At 39.9% G+C, this 22,072-nt stretch overlaps 1 protein-coding gene across 1 annotated transcript in view; it reads right to left on the minus strand.

The window, feature by feature from the left end:
- Nucleotides 1–22,072, minus strand: part of RNF150 (ring finger protein 150) — a 239,388-nt gene that overhangs the window by 60,116 nt on the left and 157,200 nt on the right. Inside the window, exons 3-4 of the mRNA XM_055317069.1 lie at nt 12,181–12,252; nt 9,968–10,050 (exon numbers count right to left, since the gene is read on the minus strand). Of these exons, the coding sequence (XP_055173044.1) occupies nt 9,968–10,050; nt 12,181–12,252 (155 nt within the window). The remainder of the gene's footprint in view (nt 1–9,967; nt 10,051–12,180; nt 12,253–22,072) is intronic.

Genomic DNA, 22,072 nt, shown 5'->3' on the forward strand with positions numbered 1-22,072 from the left:
ATTATAACTCTTTTTTATGTTATGTGGTTTATCATGTTCCTGTAGTGCCTGGCAGGGAGAGTGAATGAGAGACCCTTTGCCCCCTAAAAAAAATGGAAGTTCACAGATGAATATCAGGGTTGAACTGGGATATTGTCTTGGCTTGTCATTAAAGGATCCGAGACGTGGATCTCATATCAGAGTTTCAGGAGAAGCAGGGGAGGCTATGAATTGCCCAAATGGGTTTGGTTGGAGGCATCCAATAAAAACAAGGAAATTCTCTGAGACATAATGAAGTTTTCCAAGGAGGCCCATCAGAGGCAAGCCACTAACAGTGGTCGTCCATAAGCTCAGTACATTGTGTTGATTTGATTTACGGAGGCTGGGCCTTGCCAGACAAGTCACTCTGGAAGTCATAGGATACATGTTTGTTCAGAAAGCTTCACAAATGGTTCCCTCTACGGTTTGCCATGTACTCTATACTAGATGTCCCCCAGAGCTGCTTCTCTGGTAGATGAAAATGTCACCTGGCCTAGAGCACAGGAGTTAATGGATTATAGTACCCGAAGGGTCAGTAATTAGGTCAATGTTAAAAATATCTATCAATTACGTCAACTGCAAAAGGAAAGCAGTCGGCTGTCTGATTGGTTAGATGGACAGGGATGACGTATGAGCATCTTATGATGAGACATATGTAACAGGCCTTTCAAAGAATTCATCAAAACTAGCTTTAGCTTTGACTTTTCAACAGCCCTCAAAAACACTCAACAGTGTGGTTGAGTGTCTGCCTTCGGCTCAGGGCGTGATCCTGGGGTCCTGGAATCGAGTCCTGCATCGGGGTCCTCATGGGGAGCCTGCTTCTCCCTCTGCCTGTGTCTCTGCCTCTCTCCCTCTGTATCTCTCATGAATAAATAAAATCTTTAAAACACAGACAAAAAACAAACAAAAAAACCAAATGCTATTATTTGTGCTCTGATCTTTGTAAAAATTTAGAGTTAAGTTTCAAAAAAACCCAAAAAGAAAGGACAGTATGATATATTCTACGTCTCCAACTACTAAAGAGAGCTCTCAGACTGATACGATTGAAATTAAGCCTTGTTCCTAAAATGGAGAGAAGAGAAAGAGGAAGAATAGCATAGCCTTTACCAACAATTATCTAACCAAAATAGAACTTTGACTAAATGACTAAATTCTGGGCATGTTCTAGGGCCAGTAACTCAGAAGAAAGTCTTAAGAGGATAAGCCAAAGCTGGTCCTCAAGACATTTGGTGATTTTTTTTTCCTGTGATAAAATCTGTTTCTTCCATTACAGTTTTTGAGCAACAGTGTGCTACCTGTTGGATTTTTTTTCTATTATTTAGAATCAGAATGAAAGATATGAGCATGTTTTAAATATAAACAAACACAGATGCATCTAGCAGTCACCAGCTGATATGGGCAGCCATTTTCAACCACTCCAAATGCTGTCTCATGCTGGGTTCACTTCCCAAATCTCTCCTGGCTAGATCCACCTCTCTACATTCCCAGTGCCAATAGTCCAGTTCAGGCTGCCAGCATGTCTTACCCTGACTTTGCAATAGTCTCCTAACTGATCCCCAGACTCCTGTCAGACCCCTCTGAGCTCTATTCCACACGGTGCTAGCACGCTCTGTATACGGCAAATGCTGAACCCCTCAGCAGACCCCCCAGCCCTGGGCCATAATCTAGGTGGGCATTCAGGGCCTATAGGATCTGGGCCTGCCCACCTCTATACATTATCCCTGGTGTGTGCACTACACTCTATCAATTCCAGGGTCCTGCCAGTTATCTTCAGTTGAGATATTCTTACCTTTGACTGACGGGAACACTCCTTCAGTGCAGTTTTATGGAAAACATTTAGGCAATTTGAATTCACAACCTCAGAAGCGAGGAAATAATCTGAAATGTGACCTAAGGTCTACATGCATAGCTATTTATCACACCATTATTCATAATAGCAAAAAAAATGTATATGTGTGGGGAACAGCTTAAATGCCCAAAAATAGTAGAATGAAGTATGGCAGATGAGATCTATTAGTTGAAAAAGATGATGACAAGGTTTTAAAAACATGGCAAATGTTTATCCTAGAAACCCCCTAAGGTGACTTGGGGGATGCAGAAATCCATAAAGGTGCCATAAACAGGTCTGAGAGGAGAATGCCCTCCATACCGCCTTCCTTGGTGTTCGCCTCTTCTCTGGCAACCCCAGCGCGTTAGCTAGACTAGGCTTTGCTACGGTCACAAATTGAACCCCAGACCACTGAGACATGCCCAATAATGCTTTATTTCTTACACAAGTTTTGATGCAGTCTCGTGGGCCGCAGAGCAGCCGCCTTCCATGTGGTGACTCGGGGATCCAGGCGCTTCCTGCCCAGGTTCCATCCCCTCGGCCTGGTTCTCCGGCCGCTGGGGCAGAGGCAGAGTGAGCCGGAGGGCTGTCCTGTGCCCTGGTGGGTTGTCTGGGGGCTGACCCCAGTGATAGGCCCCTCCTGTGGGCAAGGGGCCGAGCAACATGGGGCACACGTGGATATTTGGGGTGCAGCTGTTGTTCCTGCCAGAGGGAAGATAAAAATGCCTAGCACCTAAAAATGCCAAATCCTCTAAAATGGGACTGGCCTTTTCCACAGTTACGGTACCTCTTAGGATGCTTGGATTATTTGTTTTAAATAAAGGGACAATCATTATTAATTTTTTTTAAAAGTGTGCCATAAAAGCAAAAGAAGAAATTAAAACAAGAACGGAGACATAAAACAGTCAGGGTTGAAGCTAAATATATCTCTTTTGGCTAGGGGTGGGCGACAGACTTGGCTCTGAACTTTCCATCAACAAACATAGAAAAAAATCTGGACGGTCTCATAATTCAGGATTCACAGTGTAAAAACATTCCCTTGCTTGGAAGAAATGCCGTTACTACGAACGAGAACTGCTCTGGCAAGCCCCCATGAAGAAGTCACGGAATAAAATCCTAATAAGAGCCCCAAGGGCAAGTTTCTGAAGATTGCCTCCTACAGCAATTCCTGATAAAGTGACGGCGATGGCCAACTCCGTTCTCCCCGAGGGAGCTGATCTGCAACAGGGCATGATTTCCAGGGTTCTGTGAACCTGCCGTGTTGCAGAAGCCCACTTAGAGAAGCAGAAGGACCGAATTCTATTTCAATTCATCTTCCCAAGGAATATCTTTTTTTAAAGTCACGCTTTTGATAGACTTAATGAGTGTAAAGTTGTCCTTGCTGAAAAAGTACCTGGAGTCCAGCTCATCTAGCTGGATAATTAAAAATAGGCTTATCAGAATGAATAATTAAGGGGGCAGGAGTAGAAGCGAGAAGATTAGTGAGAAAGCCGCTGCAGAAAGCTGGGGAAGGGCTGATGGCGGTCATGTTGCTAGCGATGGTGACAGGAGCAGTGAGACCTCTTCTAATCACCATAAGGGTAACATCATATTAGTATTGTGGTAATTGCAATACCTGAAATATGTAGAATTATCACTCCGTTAGGTTTTGAGTTGAGTATATAAAAACCAATTTTTAGTTAGCCAGCTCAAATTAGATGCTGAAATCAAAAGCTAAGTTTCTTTGTTGACATTTCCTTTTTAATAAAAGTCAAGGCTTAATTAAAAACACAACACACCGCTAAGGAGGGCACTTGATGGGATGAGCACTGGGTGTTATACTACATGTTGGTGAATTGAATTGAATTTTAATTTTTTTTAAAGATTATTTATTTATTTATTTATGATAGACATAGACATAGAGAGAGAGAGAGACAGAGACACAGGCAGAGGGAGAAGCAGGCTTCAAGCTGGGAGCCCCATGCGGGACTCGATCCCGGGACTCCAGGATTGTACCCTGGGCCAAAGGCAGGCACTAAACTGCTGAACCACCCAGGGATCCCCCGCGAATTGAATTTAAATAAGAAATTTAAAACATACATAAAAAATAATGAATAAATAAATATACAACACATACACACACACATACACACACATACCCTGCAGACTTAGAGGAATGGGAGGTTACTGTTTAATGCCTATAGAGTTTTACTTAGAGAAAATGAGATTCTGGAGAAGGAGAGTGGTGGTGGTTGTGCAACAATGTGAATGTACTGAATGCCACTGAATTGTAAACTTGAAAATGGTTAAAAAGGTTGATTTTATATTATGCATATTTTGCCCCTCCCCTACCCCCTCCAGAATTACCTAAGCTGACACATAACCTTGCTCAGGACAAGACTGATGTCCTGCTGTGAAGAACAAGGGGCCTGACAAGTGCTGGACCCACAGACCCGTCACTGACCTTGACGCGGGGGCTGCTCCCTGGAACCCTGGAAGCTGGCCTGAAGCTCCCATGCCAACCACAACAGGTGCGACGCTTCCTAACCAGAACTAGTTCAGAATAGGTGTTACTAGTTGCTTCTTTATCCAACCACTACCCGCTGCTTTAAAACGTGAAATCCAAAGACCCCAGTAAAAGTACAGGCAGTAGTGACACGGCCTCAGGAAACTCTGTTCACAGAATGTAATGACGTGAAGGAATGTGTCGCACGGGAGCTGTGCTTATGAGCAAGACAGAAGAGGGGCACATCTACTGAGGAGAGTAACTTGAGTTTAAGAGGATTTTCTTCGTAGTGCGATGGCCACAGGAGGAAGCCAGCAGGGCACCCTCCTCCAAGGGCCACTTCTACCCAACCAACGCTCTTGACATCATCTGCATGTGAGAAACTGCCTTTGTCTGTCTTCTCTCGTGGGTGGGGTGCTGAAACGTGAGCAGCGCTTCAATGGGTTTTAAGAAATAAGCTAAAGGGAGCCAGGACACATTCCCCTTTAACCTCGTAGAAAATTCTGACTCTGAAAACATCCTGACTCCTGAGGAGCCGGTTCTACATAAGCACTGACATCCCGGGGGCTGTGGCTGGTTTAGACCTTCCCCAGCCTCTGCCTATGGAGTCAGAGGCCAAAGGAAGGTCAAGATGAGCTACTAATAATCTAACATATTCCTAGAATATGAAGTGAAAAGAGTAGGATAATAAGTGATGTTGACAGCAGTATCTCATACTTGAAAAAATAAGCATAGTAAATAAAATCAAAGAAATATATAAAAATATGAGTAGTAGTTACCCGCATGGGGGGGGCAGTTAGGTAGATAATTAAATATTTATCCATTATACAAACTTTATATAATGAGGATGCAATTGGCAAAGCAAACCAGTGCTAGAAAATATGAAGAGTATTTTTTTAAAAAAGATTTTTATTTATTTGTCCATGAGAGACACACGGAGAGAGGCAGAGACACAGGCAGAGGGAGAAGGGAAGCCCGATGCGGGATTCAATTCCGGATCCCGGGCTCACGCCCTGAGCCAAAGGCAGACACTCAACTACTGATCCACTCAGGGGCCCCGAAAATGTACTTTTTTTTTTTTCCTGTGGAGTCTTTCTTGGGCCTGGTATTGGTTCCTCCAATTTAAAAAAATCCACTTTGCTACTGTTGTCATACATATCACTCTGTATTGCGATTACTGCTTTAAATCCCTATCTCTCCCCCACACTAGACTGACTTCCTTTAGAGCAGGGATCAGGCCACTGATCTTTCCAACTCTGCTATTTCTTACTATTCCTGGCACACAGTTGCTACAAAATAAATGTTTGTTGTTGCAAATGAAGCATTTCGTCCCTAAAAACTTTATGACAAGGGTTTTCTTGTTACCAAGGAGTTTTGAAATTCTTCCTAGTCACAGAAGAGTTCCTGAAATCAAAGGAAAAGACAGTAGCAGAAACTAATATCCTCTGACATTAGTGATAATGCTGTAGGGATCAATCAGAGAAAAGAAATAATTTTATAAGCACCCAGGGTATGAATGCATATGTTGCTTTTTCAAAAAAAAAATTATCTATTCATGAGAGACACAGAGAGTGAGGCAGAGACACAGGCAGAGGGAGAAGCAGGGACTCCCCTGCAGGGAGCCCGGGCAGAGGGACTCGATCCCAGGACCCCGGGGTCACGTCCTGAGCCGGAGGCAGACGCTGAACCACCAAGCCACCCAGGTGTCCTCTCCACTGCTTTTTTGATGTCAAACAAAGACTCTTGCCTTGCCCAAGGAGGTCATGTTCTTTCTGAGCAGGAGTGTTTGAAGCTGGGTAGGTAAAGAGACTGCAATGAATAACCACTGAAGAACAGCAGGAACACAGTAGGATAAAAGCCCTGGAAGATGCTGAGAGCCCAGCTCATTCTCTGGACAGGGAAGATGATAAAATTTCAATTATATGCTTCATAAAATATCTTCTGGAGCTAAAAATCATAATCACAAGTGCAAACCTGACTCACAAAACCCAGCCCTAAAATACACTATAATGTAGATTTCCACATATGTAGGTTCTTAAGCGAAAACCAAAGTTCTCTGGAAAATAACCCCAGTGGTGTATTATGATCAAACCCAACCCACAAAGGTTAGAGGCGTCTGACCCTGAGGTGCTTTGTGTGCTGCTGCGGACGCCCCACGAGTGGGGAGCCTTGCCTGCATGTGCTGGAGAAGGCCCCTAGGGAAGACCCAGCAACCGGGAACTGGTAATTGTGTGTGCCCGGGACTTAGCTCCAGTAATCACCATGACTACAAATGAAGAGGGGAAATCATCCAGCAATTCATCCTAATTTGTGCAATGGTCTCTAAAAGAGGCAAACAAGAGGATGATTCTGAAAAAAAATCATGGTACAAGACTATCCCGGAGTGATTTGGAAGGGTACCCGAAGTGCCCACAACAGAGAAGTGATAGACCCAGCGGGTACGGAGTTAAGGGGCCGCAGAAAAGATGCTACAAGAAGGAAGACAAAAACTGGATCATTTTTTTGGAAACTGTTCAACTCCAAGGAGATGCAAAAAATTCTGTGGGTGAGTCAGCCTGGAAATAACGAGAAAGAGAGTCTATAAAGTTCATAGAAGCTAGGGCTTAATAATACCCCAGAGGAAATTATGTAGCAAAAAGCAAATGCCAGTGCATTTGTTTGATAACATCCATTAGTGCAAACTGTCTGGCAGAAACAAGCAACAGGCATCAAAATATCTTGATTTGAAAGTCAGCATGGAAAAAATGGATGAGCTCTTCAAAGAGCAAATATATATGGCTCATCTAAGATCAAACAATAAATGACTCTAATCCATGCTTGGTAATTCTCAATATATTTTGTTATTTAAAGCCGGGCCTACAATAAAAGCAGATGGACATTAAGGAGTTCGAAGCAAAAACAGTCAAGAAATGAGCGGAGAACCAAATAATAATGCAGAAAGGAAGACTTTTAGGGCAAACTGGCCTAGGGCAAGGGCTAGGATAAATGAAATTAAAGTTCTGAAAAAAAATTTTTTAATATTAAAAAGCTATTTCTTTAGTCAACATGTCCAAAAAGTATACCGTAAGAGGTCTCGAATAATGCATCACGACAATCTAAACACTGCTAAAGCCATGTAATTTGTCATAATTAAGAACTGAAATCAGCCAAATGTTCCACAACAGGGGCATGGTAAGTCCAACTGTGACACATCTATGGCTTGGATATTATGCAGCTTCTAGTAATTCTATGCAGTAACGTGGAATAGACTCATGACAAGGCTCAACATGAATGTTAGTTTTTACGGAATGGGTTATGGAGCGAAAGTAATAATATATAGAGTTGTAAAAACAGATTTTTCTTAATTACATTTAGATTCTCAGGAAAAAGGTTGCAATTAAACTTAAATTTGCTTTGGAAATATATATTTAATATATATTTATATTATATGTTTATATATATTAAATATATATATTATATATATTAAATATATATAAATATTTTATTAGTAGCACCCTCACAGGGCTCTAAACACTCTCCAAGCAGCAAAGTAAAGCAAAGCAAGTTCCTGACTTATAACTCTAAAGCTTAATAACAGCCTTAGTGAAATATTGCAGAGATAAGAGACGCCCCCACCCCCCCGCCCCGAGAGGCTCTCTGTAGCTCACACGATGCCTGCCGTTCTCTGCCAGTGTTTCTAGAAGTCACCAAGTATGTACCACGTGTAATGCCTCAAGAAAGAATATATATATTCCCTTATAGGAAGAAAACCACCAAGTCTTGATGTATCCCAATTTATGACTTTGTCTTAGAGCTAGCCAAGGGAATCTAAAAACTACAGAAAGTGAATCCCAATTGAATGAAGGCTTTGGCTGGGGCCAGCACAGTGCACTTTCCTGATGATCAATTTGCCTAAAAGCATTTCAAGAAAGATCCATTCCCCTTGGGAGTTTCTGTATCTATTTGCATTCCTTGTCCTTTTCTGATGCTTCTTTGTCATTTTGGGATTATTAAACGAATTCCTCTACAGGCGTATTTTATTTCTTTCATATTTTTAAATAAATAGCTCTTAAAGGAGCATTGATTTATATCTGTATATTCTTATCTACTTTATTAAGTACTCTTAATTTTTTTTTAAGATTCTATTTATTTATTTCAGGAGGGAAGGGGCAGAGGGAGAGGGAGAGAGAAACCCAAGCAGCCTCTGTGCTGAGCACCGGACGGACTGAGAACTCCATCCCACAACCCTTTAGACTAGACACGAGCTGAAACTGAGAGTTGAACACTGAACTGACTGAACCTCCCAGGTGCTGCTGAAGAATTTTTAAAGCTCATCTAAGTGAAGAACCTTTCTTCAAGGGATAATTTTTTATTTTTAGGATACCTCACAGATGCGACAACACTAAAAAAAGGTTTTTAATTATAGGGAGACAGCTTTTATGCAACTTTAAAATATTTGGTTTTGTTGAAGTATTTAAATTTATTTAATTTTAACTTCATAAAAAATTCAAAGACCCTAACAGTAAATTTCAATTATGGAGAAGGATTAGGGTTATATGAAAATCACTTGGGGAGTGAGTCCAACTATACACATTGGCATCCTCTCCTAGATTCTAGAGGTCTTGGGATGACTGTCATATTTCCTTGCTGCTGATAAAAAAACAAACAAAACTTCCAAAAGAAATGAAATCGGCCTTTTGCTTCCCATTCACTCCTGACCATATTATGGCTGTTGATCCCTTCATGATTATTTATATATATATATATAATCTGTATATTTATATATACATATATATTTATAAATTTATCATATATATTTATATCATATATATCTGTATATTTTTATATATATATTTATTTTATTCATTTATTTTAGCGAGAGGGGCATGGCAGGAGGGAGAGAATCTTAAGCAAACTCCACACCCCAAGCCTGGAGCCTAGAGCTTGACATGGGGCTTGATCTCACAACCCTGGGATCATGACATGAGCCGAAATCAAGAGATGCTTAACCGACTAAGCCACCCAGGTGCCCCAATTCACAACACGTATTTTTTAAAGATTTATGTACTTATTTATTTGAGAGAGCAGAGAGAGAGAGAGAGAGACAGAGAGAGAGAGAGAGCACAAGCTGGGGCGGGGGCAGACGGGAGGGGCAAAGGCCGGGGGAGAAGCAGGCTCCCCACTGACCAGGTGACCTGAAGTGCGGCTCGATCCCAGGCCCCTTAGATCACAACCTGAGTGGAAGGCAGACACTTAACTGACTGAGTCACCCAGGTGTCCCCCAGTTCACAACACATTTTCAAGAGTTCATTAATCAAATGAAAACAGTGCTCGTGAAAGTTAAGAACTGATTCTGAACATCATAATTTTGTCGTTAAAAGAAAACTCCTACTTGGAGTCACATCATCAAATTCTGTATCGTGAGGTTCTAATTCACAGCAGTACACCTCCTTCGGTGCAAAGAAGACCAGAAAAATATTTCACTAGAGAAAATGTTTTCGAGAGGAAAGGCCACATGCAACAAGTAAGCTTTTTGATTGTTTGATATTTAAACCTGGAAACGTTTGGGCAGACCGACCCCGCAGGCCTGAGCCAGTGAGGCCAGCAGGCACCCTCCACGCACACCCCGTTCTTAAGCAGGCACCCTAGTGACTCACCGGCAGGGCAAAATCCGGACGACATCATTGGGCTTGTACCCTTCAATGCAAACTGCACAGTTATCAAAATCGGGCTCTGTTTCCTGCAACAGAGAAAGCACACAGGAGCTCACTTGTGTTGCCTTAATTCTTGTGTAAATACGCAAACGAGCAAGGAGAGCTTGCTTGGAGCAAGGCTTTCAATTGTCTACGTGCCATTTTTCTTAACCGATATTGACTCTATGTATATTGGCTCAGGTTCCATTCCTTCCAACCTCTACTTTTTGTTTCTGGGTTCCGTTGCAAGTGCTTTTGTGAGGGAACAATTTTTTAAATGTATCGTCACTAATAATGCTATTTATAGTATGATCGCGAGAAAGCAATTTTTAAACGTATCATGACTGGGAATGCTACTTATTCTAATTAGAAGTGACATCAGAATCTCAAGGATGAGAAATACTATTTATGGAGACCTGTCTGAATGATACTTAGTCTATCAGTTCCTTGGGAGTCTTATCTATACAGCCCTAGACCATGGCTTTAAACTTTTTATGCAAAACAAAAAACAAAAAACAACAATTTTTTATGCAAGTACATAAATCTCTTTCAAATAGCCCATCATATGTTTCTTACGTGGTAGTCCCTGTTCTTTTATATTCTTTCGAGGGGAAAAAAGTAATGAAAAATATTCTTTAGATTTAGTAATGCTTTTAAATGAATGTCATCTTATGAAGCTCAATGGTATTTTTATCTAGTTGAAAAACAGCAGCACATAGTGAGACAAATCAAGGATTCAGACTGAAGACAACACCTGGTAGAGATGTAGGTGTGAATCCCTTACAATGCCCCAAGGAACAGCAAATATGTGTCACCGTAATCCGCTGCTCTAAAATCTCTTCTGGGGAGAAGAAAGACCTTTAGAGGTCTCCAGGCCTTGGGCTGCGCTGCTTTGTTGCTCCTTCTCAAGATAGGCTTCTGCTTCTGCTGCGGTTGTAGCAGCATTCTTTACAGTGGCCAAGATATGGAAGCAGCCCAAATGTCCATTGATAGATGAATGGATAACGAAGATGTGGTGCATATACGGATAATGGGGTTTTCTATAAAGTGGAACCTGTTAATCATTCATATAATGGAATATTACTCAGCCACAAAAAGGAATGACATCTTGCCATTTGCAATAGCATGGATGGATCTAGAGGGTATTATGCTAAGGGAAATACGCCAGTCAGAGAAAGACAAATAGCATATGATTTCACTCACATGTGGAATTTGAGAAACAAAAGCAATGAACAGAGAAAAGAAAGAAAGAAAGAAAGAAAGAAAGAAAGAAAGAAAACAAACAAACCAGACTCTTAAATACAGAGGACAAACTGGTGGTTGCCAGAGGGGAAGCAGGTGGGGGGATGGGTGAAATAGATAAAGGGGATTAGGAGTACACTTGTGTTGACGAGCACTGAGAAATGTAGAGAATTGTTGAGTCATTAGGTTGTACACCTGAAACTAATGAACTAACATAACACTGTACGTTAATTATACTTGAATAAAAAGAAAAAGATAGGCTTTGCTCTTGGCTTCATGTCTTCATTCTACAGCAAGGGAGCCTACTAGGACTTTGGGGTTCTAGATGCTAGATTTCAGACGGACTGAATATGCTTTCTGTACTTGCTACATAGATCAGTGGAGGACATCACTCAACATATAACACTGTCTTCCCTGCAAGGATTTAGGGAAAATTTCCCAAAACGTAACCCCAGGAATAACCATTTTGTTTTCACCTTCTGGATACCGGGATAAGGTGATTAAATGTTGTTTGAATATTTCTTCCTTTTTTGCATTGGCTGCAAAGAATGGATCCCATCCCTAAGTTTGGGATCCATTTCTTTTGTTGTTGTTGTTTGTTTTTTGGGTTTTTTGTTTGTTTGTTTTTGGGAATCCACTTTTATTACACATTTAAGGTAATGCATTCGTGTGAAAATTTCTTCCTAGCTTCCCCTATTTTTCCTATACTTACTTTTCAGTTTTTTATATTTTCTTCCCAGCTATTTTGTTGTTCTATTGTAAGCATTTTATAGTTTTAAATTCTATTTAATAAAGATGGGTATAATATCAGACATTTACAGGAGAACTATTTTCGTGTACTCTTTTCCCATCCTTCCCTCCCTTCCACCCTGGCTGCCAGAAAAGTCAGGAACTTTTTTGAATAGACACTCATCAGAAAGAGAAGAGGCTGTTACCTTGTCACCCTTCTTGATGGTTCTGACCTGGAGCTTGCTGATCGCTTTCTTTGCTGCATCTCCCAGTCGGCGCTAAAAAGACCAAAAACTGCTTGTTAGTAATAAAGATGTGTAATTCTTGACTTCGTTTCTGATGGCATTTAATAAGTCGGGGCAGTTATCTCTGAAATCACGCACAAGTGGCATGAGTGTTAAGGAAAATGGCCAGAGAGACAGGGCAGTGACACCTGTGCGACGTAGCTCCAGGACTCGAGGTCTATTCAAGGGCTCAGTCACTGAGAGACGCTCTTCACGCCCAGGCTTAAGCAAGGGGCAAATGACGTGGAAAAACCCTGCCCTGCAGTGACCCCAGGGCAGGTTACACTTATGCAGACCAGCACCCACACACAAGTTGAGTAGTTTGCCACGCTAGCCATTTAATTTGTGACAAGGAGATAGCCAATGTCCTCTCTTTCACAATCAAGGTTTATTACTTATGTATTTCTTTCAATTTGGAGTTCTAAGAATTTCCTTTGCTTATATTTCTCTGTACTATCCTATTTCATCACATTCTTACATGCCAATTTCACCTCTTTCTTTTTTTTTTTTTTAAGATTTATTTATTTATTCCTGAGAGACACAGAGAGAGAGAGAGAGAGGCAGAGACACAGGCAGAGGGAGAAGCAGCCTCCCTGCGGGACTCGATCCCGGACCCTGGGATCACGCCATGAGTGAAAGGCAGACGCTCTACCGCTGAGCCCCCCAGATGCCCCCAGTTTCACCCCTTCTACGTAAGCTTGCATGTGGGTGTGCCTATAGAAAAATACACAAAACATACCTGTTCAGCTTAGCAAATAATTATAAAGCAAACACCTGTGCAACCACCATTACTCATGTCAAATAATATATTAGCACTCCTTAAAAAAATTTTTTTTGATAGAGAAAGTTGCTATCCTAATGAGCCCTGCAATCATGCAATGATAGGGCAGTGAGGAAGAAGAGAGAGGGGGAGGGTGGTGAATTAAGTTGTCATCTGTCAAGATTTGCTTGTGTGCTTGTGAGTTACCTAACGTAACGTCTCCTTCTTAGGTTTGTGCACTACCATCCTGTGGTAGATGCGTATTTGCAGCAGTGCAACATATTTGAAGGACTATGAGAAACAAGACAAACATTTACATGGAATAATCACTTGCTTTCGGTAATTTTGTTCCTTTTAGAAACAACACTCAGGCTTCTTTCTTTTCTCTAAATTATGAACATACACCAGTGGATGGTTAACATATCCAAGTGCCATGCTAAAACTTTACATGCAATATCACCTTTATTCTTACAACAACCCCACAAGAAAAAAAATACTATGTTTTAGAATGAACTGAGACTTATAGAGCTTAAGTAAATTGTTTATCATAATCAACGAAAGGTCGGTCAGAATCTGAAAAAAATTAAAGTCTGACTTGAAAGCTAAAGCTAAACACCACTCTCACTACTCAGTGAACCACCCCATCAACAAACCAGCCAGTCATCCAACCAACATCTCCCCAGTCAGCCAGCCAGCAATCTGACATTTGGCCAATCAGCCAACCAACCTGTATCTAACGAGTAGCCAGTCAATCTACCAATCACTGAGCAGCCAACCAACATCTGGCCACCAGGTAACCAGCCAACCAGCCATTCAGCCAGCCATTCAAGCAACTAACCAACCCAAATCTATTAAGCATTTATCATATGGCTCTTCCTTGAGCATATGGTGGTGAAAGTAGTAAGTAGGAGAGAGGTGTTCTCCTTGTTGATTGATTTTCTCAGTATCTAAAATGATTTTGTCCTCAGCTTCTAAAATGATCCTGTTATTTTGAAGAGGAAAGTAAGTTTGGCTGTTACCTAAAAGGAGACCTACACACACTTGAGATTTATGGAGAAGTCCACGAGTAGCTAGCAAACTAAGGCAGCAGGAAAAACAGTCTACAGTAAAACTACCACGGTGGCAGGTGATCGAGTGAGAGGGAAAAACCCTGAGATGAAAGTGAAAAGCAGGGGACTCTCTGTCCCCTCTTCTTCCTTTAATTACTGCCTAATCTTTTGATCTCAACTAAGGCCACTTCTTCAGGGAACTCTTGCCCCATGTCTCCCAAGAGAGAAGATCTTTCCAATCAGTCTATACCTTCTGGAACCTGGTCCCTCGCTTCATAGCACTGTCGTAACATTTGCAATTTGATATTTGTTTTTGTGATGGATCCTATTTAATTTCCCTTCTGTAAACTCCCCGAGGGCCAGATTGTGTTTATTTTTGCTTCTCACGGTGTCCCAGCACCTAGCATAAAGCGGTCTTTGATAACTGATGATCATTCGACATGTATTCTGGATCACTTATTTGGTCCCAGGCACAGCTCTGGGTTTTGGAAAGAGTGGTAATGAAAGGCAGCGGTGGGGGTGGAGGGGTGGGCGGTGCTGGTTGGCTTAGTCTGTAGAGCATGCAACTCTTGATCTCAAGGTCATAAATTTGAGTCTCACGTTGAGGGTATAGAATACTTAAAGTTCAAAAAATCTTTTGAAAAAATGGTAGTGAAAAAACCCCCCATAAATTCCTGCTTTTTTTTTTTTTTTTAGCTTACAATAGCTTGCACCATAAATGGCTGATGAGTGAATAAAACCTTAATCAAAAGATTTTTTTTTCCTAAAGCATGGAAAACCATCTGAATTTAGCCAGTTAACGGGAAAATTAATGGACAAACTATAAGCGACACATGTGGTAAGTAGACAAATCTGTGATCCTGGCCTTGGCAAAACCAGTCAGTCTCAACGAAGAGCTGCTTTTCATTGAAGAAGCCTGGAGCAGGAACGGAAAGGAATTGAGAAAGGGCTACTAGTTACCAGAGTAAGTGCAACAAACCTGCAGAACATTACACTTAGAATAAGAAATCTGGGGGATCCCTGGGTGGCGCAGTGGTTTGGCGCCTGCCTTTGGCCCAGGGCGCGATCCTGGAGACCCGGGATCGAATCCCACGTCGGGCTCCCGGTGCATGGAGCCTGCTTCTCCCTCTGCCTGTGTCTCTGCCCCTCTCTCTCTCTCTCTCTCTCTCTCTCTCTCGCTCTCTCTCTCTCGCTCTCTGTGTGACTATCATAAATAAATAAAAATTAAAAAAAATTTATAGAATAAGAAATCTGGACCCAAATAAACACATGTTGATTGTTTTTCAGTCAAGAGCTCAGATGTTTTTGCAACTGTGTTTAATTATATAATATCTGGCCCCAACAGAATCACTTCAACTGTTTTTTATTTTCAAAGACTAAGGAGACCAATTAAGCAACAAGTATTATTTTCAAACAATGATCACAGATTATACTCAAAGGAAGATCAACATTTTTTAAGGAGGTGAACCAGAGATTATTCTTTTTTCAAAATTTAATCTTATTTAAAACAATTTTTAAGAAAAAGTTTTCATAAATTTTTATTGTTGAAATTTGAAACATAATTGAGTACAATTTTTTTTTTGTAGTGTTAAGTCTACTAATGAAGAGAATGAAATTGGTTTTGGTGAGAGTAACATTTCATTTAACTGGGGTTCAGAGCTAGTGTTTCCTATCATCAGAATCACTTACAGATCTATAATGAGATTTTATGTACTATATTGAGTAATAAGTGTTTTCTATGCATAATTCTATGTGATAGTACAAGAGCAAAATAATGAAATATAAGGCATAACCCCTATTCTCATGGAATTTATCATCTATTTGTAAAATTACCATTGCAGTGGGAGAGCTACTTTAATATAGGACTAAATAGTGCTTCCTAAAGCAATATTGCTTTAGGAAGAGAGATGAAATAATTCATTGCAAAAAAAAATAATTCATTGCAAATACCTAAAATAATTTTTAAGACAACTTATACAGTTCTGAGGAAGGATACCAATAAAAGAGCGAAGCCAGGCACATCTGGAATTTTTTAAGAAAGTCGGTAGTGTAGCTTATACGAACTTATACTTTCAATATTCATTTTCTTTTTCATGTTACCATCTCTTAGTATTCTGTTACTTCACTATATAATAGTTATTTTTTGACACAATCCAAGAGGAATTGCACTTTTTAAAAAGTTTTCATTTTAATCACCCATAACAGCAAGTGCACTCTTTAATTTCTATCACTCATTCCTCTCATCCCCTTACCCACTTTCCGAGAACCACCTGTTTGTTCTCTACGGTCAAGAGACTACATCTTGGTTTATCTCTCTTTTTTCCCTTATTTGTTTTGTTTCTTAAATTCCACACATGGAATTTATGTGATATTATAGGATTATATGATATTTGTTTTTATCTGACTGATTTATTTCACTGAGCATAATACTCTCTAGATCCATCAATGTCATTGTAAATGGCAAAGTTTTCCATTTTTTGGCTGAATAATATTCCATTGCATCTATATGTCACGTCTTCTTTATCCATTCACCTATCAATGGACACTTGTGCTGCTTCCATATCTTGGCTATTGTATATAATGCTGCTATAAATGCAGGGTGCATGTGTCCCTTTGAATTAGTGTTTTTGTATTCTTTGGATAGATACCTAGTAGTCCAGGGTCATATGGTCATTTTATTTTTAACTTTTTGAGAAGCCTCCATACTGTAGCTGCACCAAGTTTGCATTTTCACCAACATGGCAAGAGGGTTTCCTTTTTCCACATCCTCACCAACATTTGTTGTTTCTTGTGTTTTTGATTTTAGCCATTCCAATAGATGTGAGGTAGTACCTCACTGTAGTTTTGATTTGCATTTCCCTGATGATCAGTGATGATGAACATCTTTTTATGTGTCTGGTGGCCATCTGTAGGTCTTCTTTACAGAATGTCTGCTTTTGTTTTCTGCCCATTTTTAAATCAGATTGGTTTTTGGGTGTTGAGTTTTATAAGTTCTTTGTATATATTGGATACTAATCCTTTCTCAGATATGTCATTTGCAAGTATCTTCTCCATTCCATAGGTTGCCTTTTAGTTTCATTGACTGTTTCTTTTGCTGTGCATTTTTTTATTTTCATGTAGTTCCGATGTTTGTTTTTTGCCTCCCTTATCTCAGGGGACCTATCTAGAAAAAAAAAATCGCCAAGACCAATGTCAGAGAAATTACTGCCTATGCTCTATTCTGGGATTTTTATGTTTTCAGGTCTCACATTAGGTCCTTAATTCATTTTAATCTTTGTGAATGGTATAAGAAGCTCTCCAGTTTCATTCTTTTGCATGCTGCTGTCCAGTTTCCCCAACACCACTTGTTGAAGAGACTGTCTTTTTCTCATTCGATATTTTTTCTTGCCTTGTGATTTTATTTATTTGGGTCCTTTCTGTTTCTTTCCTTGATAAGTCTGGCTAGAAGTTTATCAATTTTATTGATTTTTTTTTAAAGAGCGAGTTCCTGGTTTCATTGATCTGTTCTATTGTTTTTTTTTAGTTGCCATATTATTTATTTCTGTTCTAATCTTCATTATTTCCTTTCTTCTGCTGGTTTTAGTTTTTTTTTTTTTAAAGATTTATTTTAGAGAGGGAGTGAGAGAGAATGAGTGGGGGAAGGGGTAGAGGGAGAAAAATTTCAAGCAGACTACCTTATGAGCTCAGAGCCCAATGTGGGGCTTGATCTCATAACCCATGAGATTTAGCCAAGCTTAAATCAAGAGTTGCACGCTTAACCAACTGAGCCACCCAAGTGCCCCGGTTTTTCTAGCTTCTTTAGGTATAATGTTAGGTTGTTTGACATTTTTCTTGCTTTTCCTTCCCTCTTACAACCGCTTTTGCTGTGTCTCAAAGGTTTTGAACTATTGTGTTTTCATTTTCATTTGTTTCTATGTACTTTTAATTTCGTCTCATATTTCTTGGTTGATCCATTCACTGTTTAGTAGCATGTTAATTAACCCCCATGTGTTTGTGGTCTTTCCAGATTTTTTCTCATGGTTGACTTCTAGTTCCATAGTGTTCTTGTCAGAAAAGATGCATGGTATGACTTTGATCTTTTTGGATTTGTTAAGGCTTGTTTTGTCACCTAATATGTGATCTGTTCTGGAGACTGTTTTCTGTACACTTGAAAAGTGTGTGTATTCTGCTGTTTTAGGATGGAATGTCCTAGATATATCTGTGAAATTTATTTGTTCCAGTGAATTATTCAAAGCCATTGTTTCCTGTTGATTTTCTGTTTGGATTATCTGTCCATTGATGTAAGTGGGGCTGTTAAAGCCCCCTACAATTATTATATTATTATTGATTAGTTCCTTCATGTTTGTTATGAACTGTTTTATGTATTGGGTGCACCTATGTTGAGTGCATAAATGTTATAATTGTTATATCTTGTTGAATTGTCCCATTTATTATTATATAGTGTCCTTCTTTGCCTCTTGATATAGTCTTTATTTTAAAGTCTTCTTTGTTTAATGTAAGTATTGCTACTCCAGCTTTTTATTGACATCCATTTGCATGATAAATGTTTCTCCATCCTCTCACTTTCAATCTGTAGGTGACTTCAGCTCTGAAATGAATCTCTTGTAGGCAGCATATAGATAGTTCTTGTTTTTCTAACCATTCTGTAACCCTGTCTTTTGATTGAAGTGCTTAGTCCATTGACATTCAAAGTAATTATTGATAGATGTGTATTTATTGACATTTTATTACTTGTTTTGTGGTTGTTTCTGAAGATTTTCTCTAATCCTTTCTTGTCTTTTTTCATGGTTTGCGGGTTTTCTTTAGTGATATATTTTATTTCCTTTCCATTTATTATTTGCATACTTATTAGAAGTTTTGATTTCTTAGAAGTTTTGATATACAAAACATTAGGTTTGTATATAACATACATCTTCTGCATAAAGCAGTCTATATTACGTTGATGGAAGTTTAAGTTTGAACACATTCTTTACTCTTCTCCCATATTTTAGGTATATGAGATCATATTTTACAACCTTTTATTTTGTGAGTTCTTTGATTTTTAATAGAAATACTCATTTTTAGTGCTTCTGTGTTTCCTATCTTTATACTGTCATTTTGGGTTTTTCTTTTCCACTCAAAAAGTCCTCTTTAATATTTCTTGTAGGGCTGGTTTTGTGGTCACAATCTCCTTTAGTTTTTGCTTGTTAGGGAAACTCTTTCTCTTTCTTTATATTCTGAATGATAGCCTTGCTGGAGAATATTCTTGGCTGCAGGTTTTTCCCATTCAGCACTTTGAATATATCATGTCACTCGTTTCTGGCTTGGAAAGTTTCTACTGAAAAATACCCTGATAGCCTTACAGGGTTTCCTTTGTATGAAACTGTCTTCTTTTCTCTTGCTGCTTTTAATATTTTTTCTTCACCACTATATTTTGCTATTTTAATTACTGTGTGTCTTGGTGTGGACCTCTTGGGTTGATTTTGATAAGAGATCTCTGTGCCTCCATGGTCTGGATCTTTGTTTTCTTCCCCAGATAGGGAAGTTTTTAGCTATTATTTCCTCATAAATTCTCTGCCTCCTTTTCTCTCTCTCCTTTCTCTGGTACCCCTATAATATGAATGTTATTACATTTGATGGAGTCAATGAGTTCCCTAAGTCTATTTTTTGTTTTGCATAATTCTTTTTTCTCTCTTTTGTTCAGCTTGATTACTTTCTATTACTCTGTCTTCTAGGTCATTACTTTGTTTCTCTGCTTATCCCACCATACTGTTCATTCCATCAAGCATGTTTATCATTTTGTTTATTGAGCCTTTTATCTCTACTTTGTTATTCTTAACTCTGTATTAATGGTCTCACTAATGTCCTACACTCTTTGCTCAAGTCCAGTGAGTGTCCTTCATGATCACTGCTTTAAATTCCCCATCAGCCATACTACTTCTATCTGTTTCACTTAGACCTCTGGTTGTGGCCTTGTCCTGTTCTACCATTTGGGACAAATTTCTCTGTCTTCCCATTTTACTTAAGTCTCTGTGCCTTTTTCCTCTGTGTTAGGAAAGTCAGCTATGTCTCCTATTCTTGAGGGTAATGGCTCTATGAAGAAGAGATCCTATTTTGCCCTGTAGTGTGGTATCCCATTCCCGAGGGCCTGGTGCTTCTGGGAGTGTCTCCCACATGTGCTGTGTGCATCCTGCTGTTGTGTCCTAACCTCTTCATCCTTAAGTCCAGTTTCTGCAGAGGCTCTCTTTGGCCCTCTTGGCCTGAATGTGGCACATTTTAACTAGGTGTGCTCTGTCTGCTTGTGAAATGAGACTCATCACCGCTACCAACAGAACCAAGGCCTCACAAAACTCCCAATTTGGGAGACATGGTGCTGGCAGGAGTTTGGGTTAGTCTTCTAGGGGAGGAGGCCAGATGCACTGGACTGAGGCAAGCATGATTCAGAAGGGCAGTTCCACTGGTGCACAGGGGATTGGGGCTTGGTTTAAGCACATTAGGCAGCCAGTGTCTGCACTGTGCTGCTTTCTGAAGGTGGCAGTTATTTATGCGACGGAGGGAAACGGTGCCTTCTGGGTCCTTTGTTCCTAGAGTGGTCTCTCCTTGAATGCTGCCTCTCTGAAACATGCCCCTAGATGAGCAACTAACCTCACTGCATGCCCCAGGCACTCCTCAAATCATGGTTTCCTCCTTATGTCCACAGGCCATTGAACCTGTCTTTTCTCCAAGAGTAGCTCCAATGTCCTCTAAGCTCTCTCAGAGCTAAACACGCTGACCTTTAAAACTCTAGGCTTTAAGCTCCACTGGTTGCAAGAATTCATGAAATCTGGGCCTTCTAGCTTTCTAAGCCAAATGCTATAGGGTTTCATTTTTTCTGTGTTAGTCTGTCTCTCACCCTTCTCCTTGACCATGGCTTCCTCCCCACTATGGTGGCCTCAATCCATTTCTCTCCCAAACTGTTTCTCCACACTTCCTACCTTCTTTGATATGATCTCTTCTCTACCTTAGGAATCTTTAGATTGATTTCTGGGATATTTAGGGTGATTTAATAGTTATTTAATTTTATTTGTGGGATGAGACAAGCCTAAGGTCCTCCTATTCTCCTGCCATCTTCCCCTCCAGTCCGCTACTTAAAACAATTCTTTAGCAAATGGAATATGCCCTTCTTGCATGTGAGCATGCAAGGTAAATTCAAAGACTACTTTAAATTTTGGCCATGCGTTTAACTTTACTTTTGGCTGTATCTGAATAAAGATGAGGTGTCTTTAAAAAACATTTCTCTCTTCCAGAAAAAGCCATTTCCATGCCCTTTTAAAGGAAAATGCAAACTGCCTTTATTTAAGAAAAAAAAAGTGTCTATTTAGGAAATGTAAAGCAAGTGGACATTAAGGTCAGGGATTATGCCTCACAGCAGAGGTAATGGTTAAGGAATCAGACAAGTTCCGTTTTTGGCATTCTGGTGGCTGAGCTCAGGCTGATGAGGCTAAAGAGTTCAGTGGAAGATAAAGTCATTTGGGAGATGGGAGTCCCAGATTTGTAGAATTAAGAGATGGAGAAATCAGAGTAAAAAGGAAAATAATCAAGTCCTCTTCAACATCAGGCTTGTGAGATCTTCATCCCTGGAACCCCAAAATACCAAAATCACAAAGGTAGGAAACCATGTTTTCTATACTCATTCTGAAAAATAGTATAATGGGATTCCTTTTCCTTTCTTTTCCCTGTGGAGTTCCTTGAATCAAGCCTCATTCCCTATGTTATCGAGAGACAATAAACTATCACCTTTTTTGAGGAGGAAAGGATAGCATTTTGGCAGAGGCTGAAGGAGGATATGAAAGTCTGCCCCTGCCAGTGGGGGAACAGATGCTCTTGATTCCTGGAGAATACAAAAAATCAATTTCTGAGAATCATATGTACGTGATAATTATGCAACCATGTAGTGCGAGATTTTTTTCGGTAGGAGTCCTAGATTAACAAAATAAAGGAAAAGCACCACAAATTTTTTTTAAAATGCTATGGCCATTTGCATTGA

Source organism: Nyctereutes procyonoides, unplaced genomic scaffold (genome assembly GCF_905146905.1).
Source record: "Nyctereutes procyonoides isolate TBG_1078 unplaced genomic scaffold, NYPRO_anot_genome, whole genome shotgun sequence".
Classification (NCBI taxonomy): Eukaryota; Metazoa; Chordata; class Mammalia; order Carnivora; family Canidae; genus Nyctereutes; species Nyctereutes procyonoides.